The following is a 17,699-nucleotide window of genomic DNA, read 5'->3' as shown; positions in this document are numbered from 1 at the left end:
AAGACCGGGCTTCAGACAACCACGTGGCACTACCGAGAGGGAAGGCCATCGTGGTCAGCGTGTGGCTCTGGCGCGTAGTACTGCGTCTGCAGCAGCAATCTGAGCAGCAGTTAGCGCAAAAGTTACACAGCGAACTGTTATAAATCGAACCCGGCGCCCTGGAGCTTGCATTCCACCGACACCAAACCACTGCCACTTGCGACTTCAGTGATGTCAAGCGAGAGCTCATTGGAGGGCAGGGTTTCTGATGGAAGCTGTTTCTGCCTCAGTGCCAGTGATGGCTGGGTGTTAGATAGAGGGAGGCCATTTGAGGGTCTGCAGCCAACCTGTCTGCGTTCTGGGCGCACTGGGTCTACACCTGGAGTTATGGTCTCGGGTGCGATTTCGTATGCGTGGCCATCCCACGCAGTCTGACCCCCAATGTGTGCGACAGTCTGGTGTGTCGACCTGCTGTGCTGTCATTCATGAACAGCATTCCAGGGGGTGCTTTCCAACAGAATAACGCTGCGCTACAACATACCGCTGTTGTAACCCAACATGCTCTGAAGGATGTCGACACTTTGCCTTGGCCTGCTAGAGCACTGGATATGTCTCCAGTGGATCACATATGGGATATCATCGGACGATAACTCCAGCGTCATCCACAAGCAGCAATAATCGTCCCTATACTGGCCGACCAAGTGCAACAGGCATGGAATTCCATTTCACAAACTGACATCCGACACTCGTACAACACAATACAAGCACGTTTGCATAACTGCTTTCGACATTCTGGCGGTTACACCGGCTATTAACGACTTATCTCGCGCTTACATGAATCTGTGATCTTGCGACATTAAACAATTAATGTATTACCTAGACAAATGTATTCCAGGAATTTCATTACATTATTTACACTACTGACTACTAAAATTGCTACACCAAGAAGAAATGCAGATGATAAACGGGTATTCATTGGGCAAATATATTATACTAGAACTGACATGTGCCGGCCGGTGTGGCCGTGCGATCTAGTCGCTTCAGTCTGGAACCGCGTGGCCGCTCCGGTCGCAGGTTCGAATCCTACCTCGGGCATGGATGTGTGTGATGTCCTTAGGTTAGTCAGGTCTAAGTAGCTCTAAGTTCTAGGGGACTGATGACTACAGATGTTAAGTCCCATAGTGCTCAGAGCCATTTGAACCATTTGAACTGACATGTAATTACATTTTCACGCAATTTGGGTGCATAGATCCTGAGAAATCAGTACCCAGAACAACCACCTCTAACCGTAATAACGGCCTTGATACGCCTGGGCATTGAGTCAAACAGAGCTTGGATGGCGTGTACAGGTATAACTGCCCATGCAGCTTCAATACGATACCACAGTTCATCAAGAGTAGTGACTGGCGTATTGTGACGAGCCAGTTGCTCAGCCACCATTGACCAGACGTTTTCAATTGGTGAGAGGTCTGGAGAATGTGCTGGCCAGGGCAGCAGTCGAACATTTTCTTTAACCAGAAAGGCCCGCACAGGACCTGCAACATGCAGTCGTGCATTATCCTGCTGAAATGTAAGGTTTCGCAGGGATCGAATGAAGGGTAGAGCCACGGGTCGTAACACATCTGAAATGTAATGTCCACTGTTCAAAGCGCCGTCAATGCGAACAAGAGGTGACCGAGACGTGTAACCAATGGCACCCCATACCATCACGCCGGGTGATACGCCAGTATAGCGATGACGAATATATGCTTCCAATGTGAGTTCACCGCGATGTCGCCAAACACGAATGCGACCATCATGATGCTGTAAACAGTGTACCGTTTTGCCATTCGTGCACTCAGGTTCGTCGCTGAGTACACCATTGCAGGCGCTCATGTCTGTGATGCAGCGTCAAGGGTAACCGCAGCCAAGGTCTCCGAGCTGATAGTCCATGCTGCTGCAAACGTCGTCGAACTGTTCGTGCAGATGGTTGTTGTCTTGCAAACGTCCCCATCTGTTGACTCAGGGATCGACGTGTGGCTGCACGATCCGCTACAGCCATGCGGATAAGATGCCTGTCATCTCGACTGCTAGCGATACGAGGCCGTTGGGATCCAGTACGGCGTTCCATATTACTCTCCTGAACCCACCGAATCCATATTCTGCTAACAGTCATTGGATCTCGACCAACCCGAGCAGCAATGTCGCGATACGACAAACCGCAATCGCGATAGGCTACAATCCGACCTTTATCATAGTCGGAAACGTGATGGTACGCATTTCTCCTCTTTACAGGAGGCATCACAACAACGTTTCACCAGGCAACGCCGGTTAACTGCTGTTCGTGTATGAGAAATCAGTTGGAATCTTTCCTCATGTCAGCACGTTGTAGGTGTCGCCACCGGCGTCAACCTTGTGTGAAAGCTGTGAAAAGCTAATCATTTGCATATCACAGCATCTTCTTCCTGTCGGTTAAATTTCGCCTCTGTAGCACGTCAACTTCGTGGTTTAGCAATTTTAATTCCCAGTAGTGTATGTTTTGGTGTTGCCATTTTTTCCCTTCAGTGAAAATTGCAGTAATTACTCGGAGGTGAAGAGGCTTGCAGAGGACAGACTAGAGTGGTGGGTTGCATTAAACCAGTTTTTACACTAAATATCTCAGTAACAACGACAACAACAACAACAATAAAAACAACCTTTCGTCATTGATATGAATCATCTCAGAAAATACTATCCTTTTACACTCCTTAACACCGGTGCCCTTATACCAAACCATTAGATTTGCATCGGATTTGCCTGAATGATGTTTAGATTCCCGTTTCTTGTGCTTTCTGTGTTTGCATATGAGAAACTAGGTTATCGTAGGATCGACCAAATAATATTACAATATTTATCTTGCAAGAGCACGCAGTGTAGTTGCTATTTGAACACTGACGAGGACATTCTGCCTGCTGCTGGAAACTATAGACACTACGGCAGCCCACTTTGTACAACGAGTCTCAAATGTGAGTTGGTGTTGCCACTATTCACTTCACAAAAATGGTTCAAATGGCTCTGAGCACTATGGGACTTAACATCTGAGGTCATCAGTCCCCTAGAACTTAGAACTACTTAAACCTGACTAACATCATACACATCCATGCCCGAGGCAAAATTCGAACCTGCGACCGTAGCAGTCGCGCGGTTCCGGACTGAAGCGCCGAGATCCGCTTGGGCACAGCGGCCGGCTTCGATTAACACATCTGCTGCAGGTAAAGATCACATTACGTTCCCTCTCTGTATTATCCAGCTTCTATACCAGGGTACGTAGTCATGATTTGGCAAATTCATTTCAACTTTGTTGCCTGGGATTCTTCCAGTTGCCGTAGTCGTCATTTAACCTGAGTAAGAGAAGTCGTGAGCGCCATATGTCTGTGAATCGTGTACTCTTCGTTCAGTGTGTTATGGTATTTTAACTGTTTGTGTACTGTATTTTATGAGGCGGAGGTTGGGGACCAACCTATCATTTGCTAAATGGAAATAGAAAACTGCAATACATTCAGGCTGGTCGGTCTACCTTTGTGCAGGCTACGCAGCAACGCAACAAAGATATCGCATTATTTCCGTAAGATGGTGAGGGACACGGTGGCGTACAGGGAGGAGAACAACGTAACGAGGAACGACTTCATGCAGTTGCTGATCCAGCTCAAGAACAAGGGGTGTGTGGACAGTGACAAGCCGGGGGTGCAGAAGGAGGACGATGAAGACAGCACATGGAGTGAGTAGCCACGTCTGTTCCTGTTAATGTTTTTGTCAGTGACAAATTGAATTTTACCGAATTCAGTACCACGTTATTGACACATGAAGCGCACTGTATTAAAAAAGATTTTGATAGCGTAATGTCAACACTTACTTGTGCCGTCCGAAACAACTGTAATACTCCTGGGGATCGATGTACACTGTCTGAGCAAAAGTGTCTGAACACCAGTTAGTGGACATTAATATGGGACGTTGTGACCTTCCCACCATATTTGTTTCTGTATGAAATTTAGGCCAACTTTACCTGCCAATCTATAAAATTCTGCGTATTACCAAACTATGTACCCACAAACTGTTATCCGACTTAAACTCGTGTACTAATCTTTGCCTAAACAGGACCTAATTAGAAACGATCTGAAGTTGATCTGAATGCAACTCGTCTTTATGTTAAATGCGCAATTGAATAAAACAATTATCTGGCCCTAATAAAAATTTCCACTTACCTTGCGTCTTGACAACATTATTGCAGATTCATCGAAAGCACAAAGTCCGCAGCTCGTGGACTAGGGGCTAGCGTTACTGTCTCTGGAACACAGGGTCCCAGGTTCGATTCCCGGGCGAATTGGGGATTTTATTTGCCCGGGGACTGGGTGTTTGTGTTGTCCTCATCATTCCATCATCATTCGTGAATGTGGCGAGACTGAACTGTGTACGGAATGGGAATTTATACGAGCGCTGATGCCGCGCAGTTGAGCGCCCCACAAACCAACCATCATCACCGAAAGAACAACAGCAAACAGCAGCCAGGCAGCGGATAAGTTAGATTTCTATTTCTTAATAAAATTTCCAAACTATATTCAAACTATTGTATACACTTAGTGAAATGTGGTAATCCGTAATGATAAAAAGTGTGTAAAAGTGTGTGTGTGTGTGTGGGGGGGGGGAGAGAAACTATTCCTATGAAATTATATTCCAAGACAAGGATTTTAGAATGAAGTATGCATACAAAAAGACAGTAAAACTTCGCGTGAACTTCACACACAACATCGGTCTGAACAATACTACGCTTAACAATGATTTAAAAAGGGTACAATGTTAACAGAGAGTTTCTATAAAAACCAAGCAGCTTAATCAGATAATATGTTAATGCATGACTCAGGGAAATGGGGTGGTGAGCAAGTGAACAAAGCTAATTAGCTGCCAATAATAATTTCTACAAATTAGGTCCGCAGTCCTGCAGTCTTACCTCAAACTTCTTCTCTTCAATAAAAGTTACGTTATTCAAAACTTATATTCTTTTCACATTTGAATGTACGTAGGTTGGAAGTTAAATAGTGGCAACACTGCTGTGGAGATACTAGGCAATGTAATCTACTATTGTCGCTGATAGCACACGTTGTTGACACACCTACCTTACCTCCGAGCAAATAGACTCGCCCGTCCCACGTCACCGGCGTGCGCACAGTCGAGGGAAACAGTCACTCGTGAGTGAGCGGTCTAACGTAACGGTATTACTATGTTTTCGAAACAGGAACAACGGAGTTGGATCAAGATTGAATATGCCAGATGTCGTACAGCACGACAGTGTCATCAAGGTCTTCAAGAGGCATTGCCGTACAGAACAGTGGCACTTTGGGAAAAAACCTTCAACGAAGGTCGGCAAACTGTGGCACACATGTATCGGGCAGGTCGTCCTAGCGTCTCTGAAGAAGAGGTGCATGCTGTCGCCGCGTTAGTGGACAGTGATCGACGCCATACGATTCGTGAGCTCGCCCACGAAAACAGACTGTGCTTCGCATCCTGAAGGAACGCCTGGGCATGCCAAAAATTTCATCACGATGGGTTCCGCATGACTTGACGGAAATGCAGAAATGGATGCGTTACGACGTTGCTCAGACGCACTTGGAGCGCTATGAGCGCGGAGGAGAGGTTTTCTTACACTGTATCGTAACACTGGATGAGACATGGGCGACATCGTTCCAGCGTCCCAACGAATGGCGTCATTACGGGTCGCCACGAAAGTCAAAGTGCCTCAGAGCCTCGGTTTGGTGAAAGTCATGGTGATTCTCGTGTACGACTGTGATGGCGTTATCCTAACGCATTACGTTGCTCCACGGCAGACCGTTAATGCACAGTATTACTGCTCGTTTTTGGAGCATCACCTGCGGCCAGCTTTCCGAAAGAAGCGGCGACACTTTCTGCGCAACCGACCCATCATTTTGCACTACAGTGCGCGGGCGCTTACAGCGCAAGCTGTGGCTGCTCTGTTCAGTCGATGGGACTGGGAAGTACTGTACCGTCCGCCATACTCCACGGACTTAAGTCCTTGTGACTTTGATTTGATTCCGAAGACGAAGGAACGAACATCTTCGTGGCATTCGCTTCAGAACTGTTCCAGAGATTCAACAAGCAGTAGCCTGCTCCATTCGCACCATCAACAGAACAGGCTCTGCTAACAGTATCCTACGCCTTCCACATAGCTGGCAACGGGTTCTATACAACGCTGGTGACTACTCTGAAGGACAGTAACAGGTGCAACATATAACTCTTTTGTATCGGTTGTGAATAAATAATTGCCATTATTTAAGTTCCAGCCCTCATATACTGGGTGATTAAAAAGTCAGTATAAATTTGAAAACTGAATAAATCACGGAATAATGTAGATAGAGAGGTACAAATTGGCACACATGCTTGGAATGACATGGGGTTTTATTAGAATCAAAAAAATACAAAAGTTCAAAAAATTTCCGACAGATGGAGCTTCATCTGATCAGAATAGCAATAATTAGCATAACAAAGTAATACAAAGCAAAGATGATGTTCTTTACAGGTAACCCCAAAGCCAGTAATCGCACGGACTGAGATCTGGGGACCTGGGAGGCGGCTGAGCTCACGATCACCACCAAACGACGCTCGCAAGAGATCTTTCACGGGTCTAGCAATATGGGGTGAAGCGCCATCCTGCATAAATATCGTACGTTCCAGCAGGTGTTTATCAGCCAGGCTGGGGATGATGCGATTCTGTAACATATCGGAGTACCTCTCACCCGTCACGGTAGCAGTTACAAAACCAGAATCACGCATTTCTTCGAAGAAAAAAGGCCCGATAACGGTAAATGTGGTAAATCCAACTCATACCGTGACTTTCTCGTCGTGCAACGGAGTTTCCACGACAGTTCTGAGATTTTCGGTAGCCCAAATTCTGCAGTTGTGGGCGTTGATAGATCCTCGGAGCGTGAAATGAGCTTCGTCGGTCCACAACACGTTACTCAACCAATCGTCATCTTCCGCCATCTTTTGAAACGCCCACACCGCAAGTGCCCTCCGCTTCACTAAATCGCCAGGTAACAGTTTATGATGCCGATGATTTTGTACGGATAACATCGGAGGGTACGCCTCAGTGCCAACCAAATAGTAGTGTATGGAATGCCGGTGCGACGTGCGACTGCACGAGCGCTGACTTCCCCCGTGCATAGACGAACCCGCTACAGTCTCCATTTCTTCCTGAACTGTCTCAGCAGCATTACGCCTTGTGCTCGGTCGGCCACTACGGGGTCTATCGTCTAAACAACCCGTGGCTTCGAACTTCGAAATCATTCTCGACACAGCTGCATTTGTCAACGGACCTTTACCCGTTCGAATCCCCTTCCCATGGCGATAGGATCGTAACGCTGAACTACCACATTTCCCATTCTGATAATACAGCTTCACTAAAAGCGCCTTTTCAAGTAACGTCAACATGCTGCGACTGCTGGCGCATCTGATTCTCTCTCTCATTACATCTCCTTTTATACACGATTGTAATGCGCGGACTCTGAAGTCATTGCTTAAGGCTGGATGAGTGAGTCTGTACTCATGCAAGTACAGTACCATCATGACTCGAACACAGATCCCAGAAATGAGACAGACAAGCCCAGTGGCCCCGAGCGGGACATCGAAGTCCAATAGAGAAAACATGGAGCCCAGCTCAAAAGTCGAACCTGCCTCAATGCCAGATTCGGTGGAGATACAGTAACGCGAATACGAGCCCAAGAACTGCAATGGACAAGCAACTAATGATGTGATGGGTGATGCCCAGAGCTCGACTGGAGATGATTAGCTGATTATCCAATCTGCTGGAGACAAGGTCTAGACAGCATGTGGTGACTGGTGTGCCAGATTCTAGCCTTTGTTGGCTGGGGTGGATGCGAGTTGCATCAGAAGGCAGGATGCTGTTATGATGCAGCATGGGCATTAGAAATGGTCATGGTGACTGGTGTGCATGACATGGCCTGCTGATGGCTTTGCTGAGGGTGGCCTGGGTATCTGTGGTGGATGCTGTCTGGGCAGCTGTGCCGCATGGCTGGGTGAGATGGCGCTTAGTCGCACATTGCTTTACGATGACAGCTGCTGCTTACATCATTCGTGGGTCCAGTTGCAGGCCCTGCCTGGCCGGTGTCAGAGGAAGCATTGTCCATTGACAGGTCTTTCACTGGATCAAAGAAATGAATGGCAGCTGGAGCGGTCAGGATGAAGGCCAGCTTGACTCGATCAATTCAGACAATGGTTGGTTCACCATTGAACTCGACATTGAGTATTCTCCTGCCACAAGGATGACACTGTGAGGATCCAAGTAGAGTGGCTGTTGTTGTACTGGATCAGTGTACAACATGATGTATGCAGACCACTGTAGATTGGTGTGTACAATCACTTTGTCAGCGCTGTACCAAGATGGTGTGTGTGGTTAGAGGCTGGCCGTGTGGGTGTGTAGTCATTCTGTCAGTGGTGCGACCAAGTTGTCAAGAGGCAGTGTTACTTCCTCCCGAAATCACCAGCTATGGCAAGAGGTTGTCTGTAGAAGAGATTGGTAGGGGAAGCACTGATCTCTTCCTTTGGTGTCACTCACAGTCTGAGAAGTACTACTGGAAGTGCTTCAGTCTAGGTGTTATCGTGGTATGTTAGGAAGAATTTCAGCGTCTTGTGGAGGTGCTTGACAATGCTGTTAGGCAGCAGGTGGCATCTAGTAGTTCTGTGCAACTTCAAACTGTGGTGTTACATATCGACACCACCCCACAGGCTTCCAGTTGGCAACGGAATAGCAAGTTTTCTTCTGATGCCAATAGAGGTTGAGCGCGTTCTGGCAGATCCAGTGGTGCAACTGCTCGGCCACACCTGCAGTGTCTCTGGACTATGAGTGCCCTCTGCTGCCACAATGTGGGACGGCTGGTGCCAGTCACTCAGCTACTTGCGCTTAGAGCCTCGCCACTATGACACCATCATTCATGTTTAGAACAGCGAGCCTCATTCTGGTTGCTATTGTATGAACCTGGACTCTAATTCTTGCTGCATTATTTGTCATAAGCCTTCGTTCACTTCGAGAAATACAAGTTAAGTAAATATTCTGTTTACTGTGATTAACTTTTTCACTAATTACACCTCCTCCCGTACAGGTTTCCTATGACAACAGTTGCTGCACCACTCTGTAGCCAGCCTGTCCTTACCATCGTTTACAAAGTCATACGCAACATATCCCACACATATGGGCGACTTGTACAACAGTGTGCAGTGTGCAGTCAAACATTACCAGGTCCAGGCAGCATTCAAAAGGCCAATCATCATGAACGCCGAAGGGCGTGATTATGGGCGTTTTATGTATGTCTTCAGCCACCCCAGGAATCCGCATGAGTGCCTTCATTCAATAGATTTTGCTGAACGTAACTGAGCCTGCCAAGGTGTGGCAAAAATCCTGTATGTGCAGTACTGGACATTGGTTTGGTACCGTTCATGCATTTAAGGCATGATAGTCCTCACATAGGTACCACAAATCGTCTTTCTTGGGGACTTTGTGCAAGGCAGAGGACCAGGAGCTGCTTGGTGGTCGAATGATGACCTGTCGCAGAATGCCCTCAAACTCGGCCTTTGCTGCAGTTGGTCTATAGTGTGCGAGTTGATGTGGAGGCCTTGAGGTGGGTGAACCAGGTGTGGTTATGATGTGGTGGACCATCAAAGGGTTGATGTTCCTTGGTGCACCTGGTGGGCGAGTAAGCTCTTGCAATTTCCTTTTTATTTAGGATACCAGTTTCCACTCATCTTCAGACCCTCCACCATGAATGACAACAATCATCCAGTACATGTATGTAACAGCGAACCAATATTTGTGCCTGGTTTCCATTGAAGACTTCACAAGCAATATCATACATTGCCTAAATAAAAAGCTATAAAACAGCTGTTGCAATATTACTTTTACAATTCATCGACCAGCTGGAATGCCACACTCAATAATTGCAAGATAGACTTGTGTTTATTTGTCCAGAATGTCTGCATATGGTCCAGGGCACTTTACAGTTTTTGCTGTAAAGAAAGTGGCCTGCTGCCACTGTCACACTATTTTCAGACTTATTGAGTCCATCAGCTGGGTGTTTGTATCAGGTAGAAGCTTGTAATGCCTGAGGTAATCTGCACACAGGACTGGCTTTTTGAGGTCAGCAACAATGAATGTCCATGCAAATGTGTGGTATAGTTCAAGGTCCAAAGTCTGGAGATGTGTATCATATGTTTTTGTGGTGAAACTATTTGCAGCTATAAGAGACAGTGTGTCAGCAGTACCCCAGCACAGCTTGTAGGAATAATGACAGATCAGAACCTGTGTCAACAATGTACTTGACACTGCCAGCCCGTTCTGCCATGAAGAGGCACATTCGTATAGCAGTGTAGCCAGGCTGGTCTGGGCTCAGTTGCAGCTGATGTCTGGGTGCACATAGGGCAGATGTCACTTTGTGCCATTGTTGACAAAGTGAATATGGTACCAGCAAAACCAGTTTGGTAGCTGCCCTAATGTTGGCAGAGCACTTCTAGAACGCTTGTGCAGCATTGCCAGTTGCATGAGTTGGGTCGCCGGTGGCTGTATCTGCTGCTGCCATAGTGGCTGGTGCTCTCTGTCCATGAGTGTTCCAACTTATCGACTTGCAAGTTTAATGCTGCCATCGCAGTGGCCAGATTCTGGGCTACGTGGTGCAGGTTGCTGGCCAAGGTGGGAGGTGCAGAAGGCATGTGTCACCGTGGAGTGAATATTGCTGTGGCCAGTTTGTCATTGGGCACGATCGCCAGCACATATGCGCCTGATCGGCTGAGTGTGCAATGGTGTCTGGATGCGTTTGTGTCTGTGCTGCAATGACTACCTGCACATGAGAAGGGTGTCTGCGCACAAAAATAACGTGCAACAGAGAGTCCAGAACCATATTGGACTCTGTGAGGCTCTGCGGATGGTGCAGGAACTGACATGGCCTGCTGTCACTTCACTCCTCTTGGCACAGCAACTGAAGCATGCATTGTTGCTCTGATGATGAGATCCTCCAGATAATTCCTTCTTCAGCCTTTTGCATGTGGACTGGATTAGCGGGCAGTTTGGTCAGTCTGCCTCATAACATGTCCAAATTTTGCTGGATCGCAGGTGATGTTACTGCTCAGGAAAACCGCATCATGGGCCAAAAAGGTGGCAGCGTAAAAAACACTCAACCTGTACTTGTCGCGACTCCAGCAATACTAGGAAGTATCAGTATAGTGGCACCTTGTATGCAGCAGTTTCATTGAACTGGCTCCAGGTGGACAGAGTTCCCACATACAGGATGTGTCAGGAACTCGCTCTCCAGCCCCTGATTCCTCACTAGCAGATCTTCTATTGTCTTTTGGAGTTCCTCCAAGGTCGACACCTTCTTTACAATAAAGTTCTCATGCAAGGGGGAAAATAAATACCAAAAATAATATAAAACACAAAAGATAACACTAGGAAGTTCGCGTTGAAGAACACAAAAAAGATAAATATTCGTACAAAAGAAAAAAACTCGATGGTTTGTCCACTATCCAGGCACTATTCGTCCAAGAGGTCGTAAGTGTTAATCCACTCACGATTTCGGAACACTCACACCAATGAATGTTCGTCACTGCATGTTAAACTTGACCCACAAGGTCCACGGCTACCAGATAAGACTGCGCAACATGTGTCTGTACGGTACCGCTGCCAAGGTTGAACTGCTTTGTTTTCTTCGTTCCCGTGGACGCCACACCTTTGCCACAATTATGCCTAACGGGAAATCTACGCGCCGGCGTATGCTGGGTGGGCTGGCTGTAACTGTACTTCTGCCGCCCATGCATTTCTGCGGTATGGCTGCCACAGAAGTAATAAATACGTATTTTTGGTTTGAAATAGATAATACGACTACTTAAAATGTAGATAGCAACCTTGACTGTTTATCACCGAAACTTTTCGGCAATGTGGGCAGATAATTATAGTTTGGGCTCATTCTACAATTGAAAGTAAAAGAGAAATCTAACGCTTTTACTTTTACAATCAAATGTAGGAAGAAAATATTAATGAAGACAGTTTGCTTGCCGATTATAATCTTGTTTAACCAGAAGAAATAAAAATGAAAAAAGTAAAGTTAGAACAATTTGTCTTATCATATTCAGAAAAGGTTTATTAATGAAATAACCACTAACGATTCACAGAAATATATTATTTGGTACGGAAACCTCAGAATTTTTCTCGTTTTTATAGCAAAATCAAATTCGTTCAAATATGCGTAATAGTTTTACAGAAAGAATAATGAAATGCGTAATTTTCAGGCAAAGTGGATTTAGTTTCTTTTTTTTTTTTAATTTCAATCTGGTTAGGTAGAGATAACTAAGGTCAGAGAGGTTCGCTGCTGTGGAAGTCCAATAACAAGAGCGCAACAGTTTAAAATATTGTTATCAGCAGAAGCAGTATTATTGCTGGTGCAGGTGATTCACATAATGTCACGAGATGACGTACGCGGACGAGTAATGTGAGAACTACCCAGCAATATTTGGTAAATCCTCTCCAGCATTTAGCTCTCTTATTGCATTTCTATAATATACACTATGTGATCAAAAGCATCCGGATATCTGGCTGAAAATGACTTACAAGTTTGTGGCGCCCTCCATCGGTAATGCTGGAATTCAATATGGTGTTGGCCCACCCTTAGCCTAGATGACAGCTTCCACTCTCACAGGCATACGTTCAACCAGGTGCTGCACTGACGAAAGGTATCGATGTCGTCGGCGAGGCATGGCACGAAGTCAGAGTTCCAAACCATCCCAAAGGCGTTCTACAGGATTCAGGTCAGGACTCTGTGGAGGCCAGTCCATTACAGGGATGTTATTGTCGTGTAACCACTCCGTAACAGGCTGTGCATTATGAACAGGTGCTCGATCGTGTTGAAAGATGCAATCGCTATCCCCTAATTGCTCTTCGACAGTGGGAAGGAAGAAGGTGCTTAAAACATCAATATATGCCTGTGCTGTAATAATAGTGCCACGCAAAACAACAAAGGGTGCAAGCCCCCTCCATGAATACCACCATCACAACATAACACCACCGCCTCCTAATTTTACTGTTAGCCCTACACACGCTGGCACATGACGTTCACCGGGCATTCGCCATACCGACACCCTGCCATCGGATCGCCACATTGTGTACTGTGATTCGTCACTCCACACAACGTTTTTCCACTGTTCAATCATCCAATGTTTACGATCCTGACACCAAGCGAGGCGTCGTCTGGCATTTACCGGCGTGATGTGTAGCTTATGAGCAGCCGCTCGACCGTGAAATCCAAGTTTTCTCACCTCGCCCCCCAACTGTCATAGTACTTGCAGTGGATCCTGACGCAGTTTGGAATTCCTGTGTGATAGTCTGGATAGATGTCTGCCTAATACACATTACGACCCTCTTCAACTGGCGGCGGTCTCTGTCAGTCAACAGACGAGGTCGGCCTGTACAGTTTTGTGCTGTACGTGTCCCTTCACGTTTCCACTTCACTATCACATGGGAAACTGTGGACCTAGGAGTGTGGAAATCTCTCCTACGGATACTTTTGATCACACAGTGTATAAGTTAAGTATCACAGTGATAATGTGCATTTGCACATTATCACAACCACATTAGCATTTGCCATATGTCACGAAGGTTAGGTCGTGTGTGATGTTGGGCAAATGCACCAAGTTAAAATAAAATAGTCAGTAGAGAAGCCAGCAACCACCTCCTCCGTACTTCATTGGAAATGAAATGAGCGTTGGCCGTCATTGGCTGGGATACCCCTTACGGGGCAGGTCCGGCCGCCTTGGTGCAGGTCTACATTCGACGCAACATTGGGCGACCTGCGTGCCGGATGGGGATGAAATGATGATGAAGACAACACAGCACCCAGCCGGGAATCGAACCCGGGCCCGTAGGACGGCAATCCGTCACACTGACCTCTCAGCTATCAGGGCGGACTATATTCCATTGCTGGCGCTCCATATAACAGCCTTCCATCGGATTGCCACAGGGCACAGTGTGATTCATCACGCCAGATTGCTCATTCCAGTCATCCATTGTCCAGTGGCGTCGCTCTTTGGACCACCTGTAGCGACTCACTATATATATGTGTGAATTATGAGGAAATGGTCGACCATTGCACTTCACTCTTTTCAGCTCCCTGTGCATAGCCATTGTCCTAGCTGAGCTGTTGGTGGTGCTTTTGCACCCCCTAAATTACTGTTTCAATTGATTCCCTGTAATTTAACAACAACAAATAATTATAACCACCTTTCTCAAAGCTTGACGGTCCCTTTCCGCCAGTACATGAGGTCTGCGTGGTCTTTGTTTGGCTGTGGTGGTTCCTTCGCGTTTCCATATCACTACCACATCACCAACAGTCGACTTTGGGCAGATTTAGAGGGTTGTAATGCCCCTGACAGGTATCTTATTCATGTGTCATCCAATGACTAGCCCCATTCGAAGTCTCTGAGCTCTCCTGATCAATCCATTCTGCTGTTACTGCATCTCTACTCACAGCAAAATACTCCCAGACTCCTTTTATGCTGGTGGATCCGTCTCTCGTGACGTCTAGCGGTCAGTTACGCATTATATAGAGCAGTCTGGATGGTTCCCATCAGATTGTGTAGACAGTGTGTATCAGAAATACGTTTCAAATTTTGTGGACAGGTTCCTCAGAGCAGAAAAAGAAGATAAGTCAATATCAGAACAGTTTAGAACGTTCTGAAGTCAGAAACTCACAGCAAATGTTCAAAATGCACTAAGATGGTATGCTTGCTTTTAGACATGTATGCAGTTCCACAATACTTGTGAGCGGTTTGATACCTTTGTAATACAGTTGATGCAACAACCCGAGCAGCATTGTATGAGCAACACGTAGAATGGAACTGTGGGCGGCTGCCTATCAAGTCCATACGTTCTCCAGCATATCTTACAGGAGATACAACTGATGATAGCTGCCATGGCAGATGAACAGGTAGGCGAGGATCAGTTTCTTGGCTTTCACGTTTCCCTGACCTCAGTCCTTGGGGTCATTATCGCTGAGGGCACTAAAACAATTGACTTATGCAGCAGACATTCCGTTCCTTCCTACAGACTAAGTTGAACCGCTCCCTGTAACCGACCTTTAGAGCTGCAGCAGACACTGTGGTTGTTCACCGCATCACTATATTTTTAAATAACAGCACTTATATTGATGGATATCCATACTATTCTAACAGCTACAGACTAAAAAATGTTTTTTTTTTTAAATTCTGGTATTTGATCATCGACTGTAATAGATAACGATCAGTTTCAATCGTTCATGACTGTCTTTGAACTGTGTGCTCAAATATACCGATACAAAAATGTATTAGATAGTTCTGTTAAAATCTTATCAACAATCAATATAATGTTCCAACAACGGTCAGTGAGATATCATACATGAAGTGTTATGTAAGGAATGTGTAGACATGCTCTCAGAGATATGAGAGATCTTGAATCAAATACCGAAATAATGAACATTTTGAACGGCTCTCAATTCCAGGGAGGACACTATAAAAACATGAAACACTGCAGCTAATATCTGAGGAACATATTAAAGTACATTTCGCTAAATACTTTACAATACATGTAGTTCGTTTAAATATATAATTTTATCTGCTTTGACTCTAATACTGTTCACCTGGTTTAACTGAAACATGGTAAGAATGTCACACTGCAAGGGACAGTACGTACCACTGAACCATGTCCACCACCCTCCTTATCAAATATGTTCAATGCAGTACCACTGACCTCCCACAAACCATTACTCATCAACCTATCCCATATCACTGAAAGAATATGGACGACAACAATATTACCTGAGATTGAGAATTCTGTTTTTCTCACGCACTGAGTTGACAAAAGTCATTAGATACCTCCCAATACTGTGTCGGATCTCGTTTTGGCTGGCACAGTGCAGCAATTCGACGTGGCATGGTCAACAAGTCTTTGAAAGCCCGCTGCAGAAATACTGAGCCATGCAACATCTATAGCTATCATTAATTGAGAAAATATTGTCAGTGTACAGGTCCACCCCATTAGCTGAATGGTCAGCGCGTTGGATTGCCACACACTGGGGCCCGGGTTCGATTCCCGGCTGGGGATGAGATTTTCTCCCCTCAGGGACTGGGCGTTGTGCTGTCCTCATCATCATTTCATCCCCATTGTCGACGCGCAAGTCGTCCATTGTGGCGTCGCACTGAATAAGACCTGCACTTTGTGGCCAAACTTCCCAACTGGGAAGTCCCTGCCACTGACACCATACGCTCATTTCCATTTCCATACCAGTGTACAATTTTGTGAACGAGCTGAGCTCTCGATTATGTTCCATAGTAGTACGGTGAGATTCAGGTGTGGGCGATCTTGGAGACCAAATCATTTGCTCGAATTGTTCAGAACGTTTTTCACAACCAGTCGCGAATAACCTAATTGAACAGGTGAAAATAGTCTCCAAGTACTATTTCCAGTCAATGATAGGTTCACTTGGACCAGAGGCCCCAGTCCATTCCATGTAAACAAAGCCCACAGCATTATGGAGTCACCACCAGCTTACACACTGCCGTGTTATCAACATGAGTCCACGTCTTGGTGGGGTCTGCGCCACACTCTAACCCTACCATCAGCTCTTACCAACTGAAATCGGGATTCATCTGACCAGGTCACGGTTCTCCAGTCGTCTAGGGTCCAACTGATATGGCCACGAGCGCAGGACAGGTGCTGCAGGCGATGTCATGCTCTTAGCAAAGGCACTCGCGTCGGTCGTCAGCCCGCATCGCCAGATTTCAACGCCTATCCTAACGGATACTTTTGGCGCACGTCCCACATTGATTTCAGTGACAATTTCACACAGTGTTGCTTGTCTGTTAGCACTGATAACTCTGTGCAAACGCCGCTGCTCTTGGTCCTTAACCGAAGGCCTACGGCCACAGCGTTGTCCTTGCTGAGAGCTAATGCCCGAAATTTTTTATTCTCGACGCACTCTTGACATCGTGGATCTCGGAATACTGAATTTTCTAACGGTTTCAGAAATGAATTGTCTTATGCATCTAGTTCCATCTACCATTCCGCTGTCAAAGTCTGTTAATTCCCATCGTGCGGCCATTACTATTTCGGAAACTCTCACATGAAGCACCTGAGTACAAATGACAGCCGTCCGAGTGGCCGAGCGGTTCTTGGCGCTACAGTCTGGAACCACGCGACCGCTACGGTCGCAGGTTCGAATCCTGCCTCGGGCATGGATGTGCGTGGTGTCCTTAGGCTAGTTAGGTTTAAGTAGTTCTAAGTTCTAGGGGACTGATGACCACAGAAGTTAAGTCCCATAGTGCTCAAAGCCATTTGAACCATTTTGAACAAATGACAGGTCCGCCAATGCACTGCCCTTTCATACCTTGCGTACACGATATTACTACCATCTGCATATGTGCATAGCGCTATCTCATGACTTTTGTCACCTTAGTGAGTGTATAATCTTGGTCATAGAGAGTTTTTTGAAAGTAGTGCTTTCTGTGGATATGAGTCACTATCGTTTGGTACTTATTTATCTCTAAAAATTCGACACTTGTACAGTACCACGTACCAAAAAAAATACAGTTTTCAGCAGTGATCCGTGTAACGTATTTGTTGATAGTTTCAGAAAATTGTGTATGGAAACAAATTTCTGTCTTAA

At 46.1% G+C, this 17,699-nt stretch overlaps 1 protein-coding gene across 1 annotated transcript in view; it reads left to right on the top strand.

Annotated features, from left to right (window-relative positions):
- LOC124798539 (cytochrome P450 6k1-like) overlaps positions 1 to 17,699 on the top strand; it is a 50,472-nt gene that overhangs the window by 18,726 nt on the left and 14,047 nt on the right. The window contains exon 4 of the mRNA XM_047261989.1: positions 3,525 to 3,715. Within this exon, the coding sequence (XP_047117945.1) occupies positions 3,525 to 3,715 (191 nt within the window). The remainder of the gene's footprint in view (positions 1 to 3,524; positions 3,716 to 17,699) is intronic.

Source organism: Schistocerca piceifrons, chromosome 5 (genome assembly GCF_021461385.2).
Source record: "Schistocerca piceifrons isolate TAMUIC-IGC-003096 chromosome 5, iqSchPice1.1, whole genome shotgun sequence".
NCBI classification, from domain to species: Eukaryota; Metazoa; Arthropoda; class Insecta; order Orthoptera; family Acrididae; genus Schistocerca; species Schistocerca piceifrons.
This window is presented reverse-complemented; position numbering and strand designations above follow the sequence as displayed.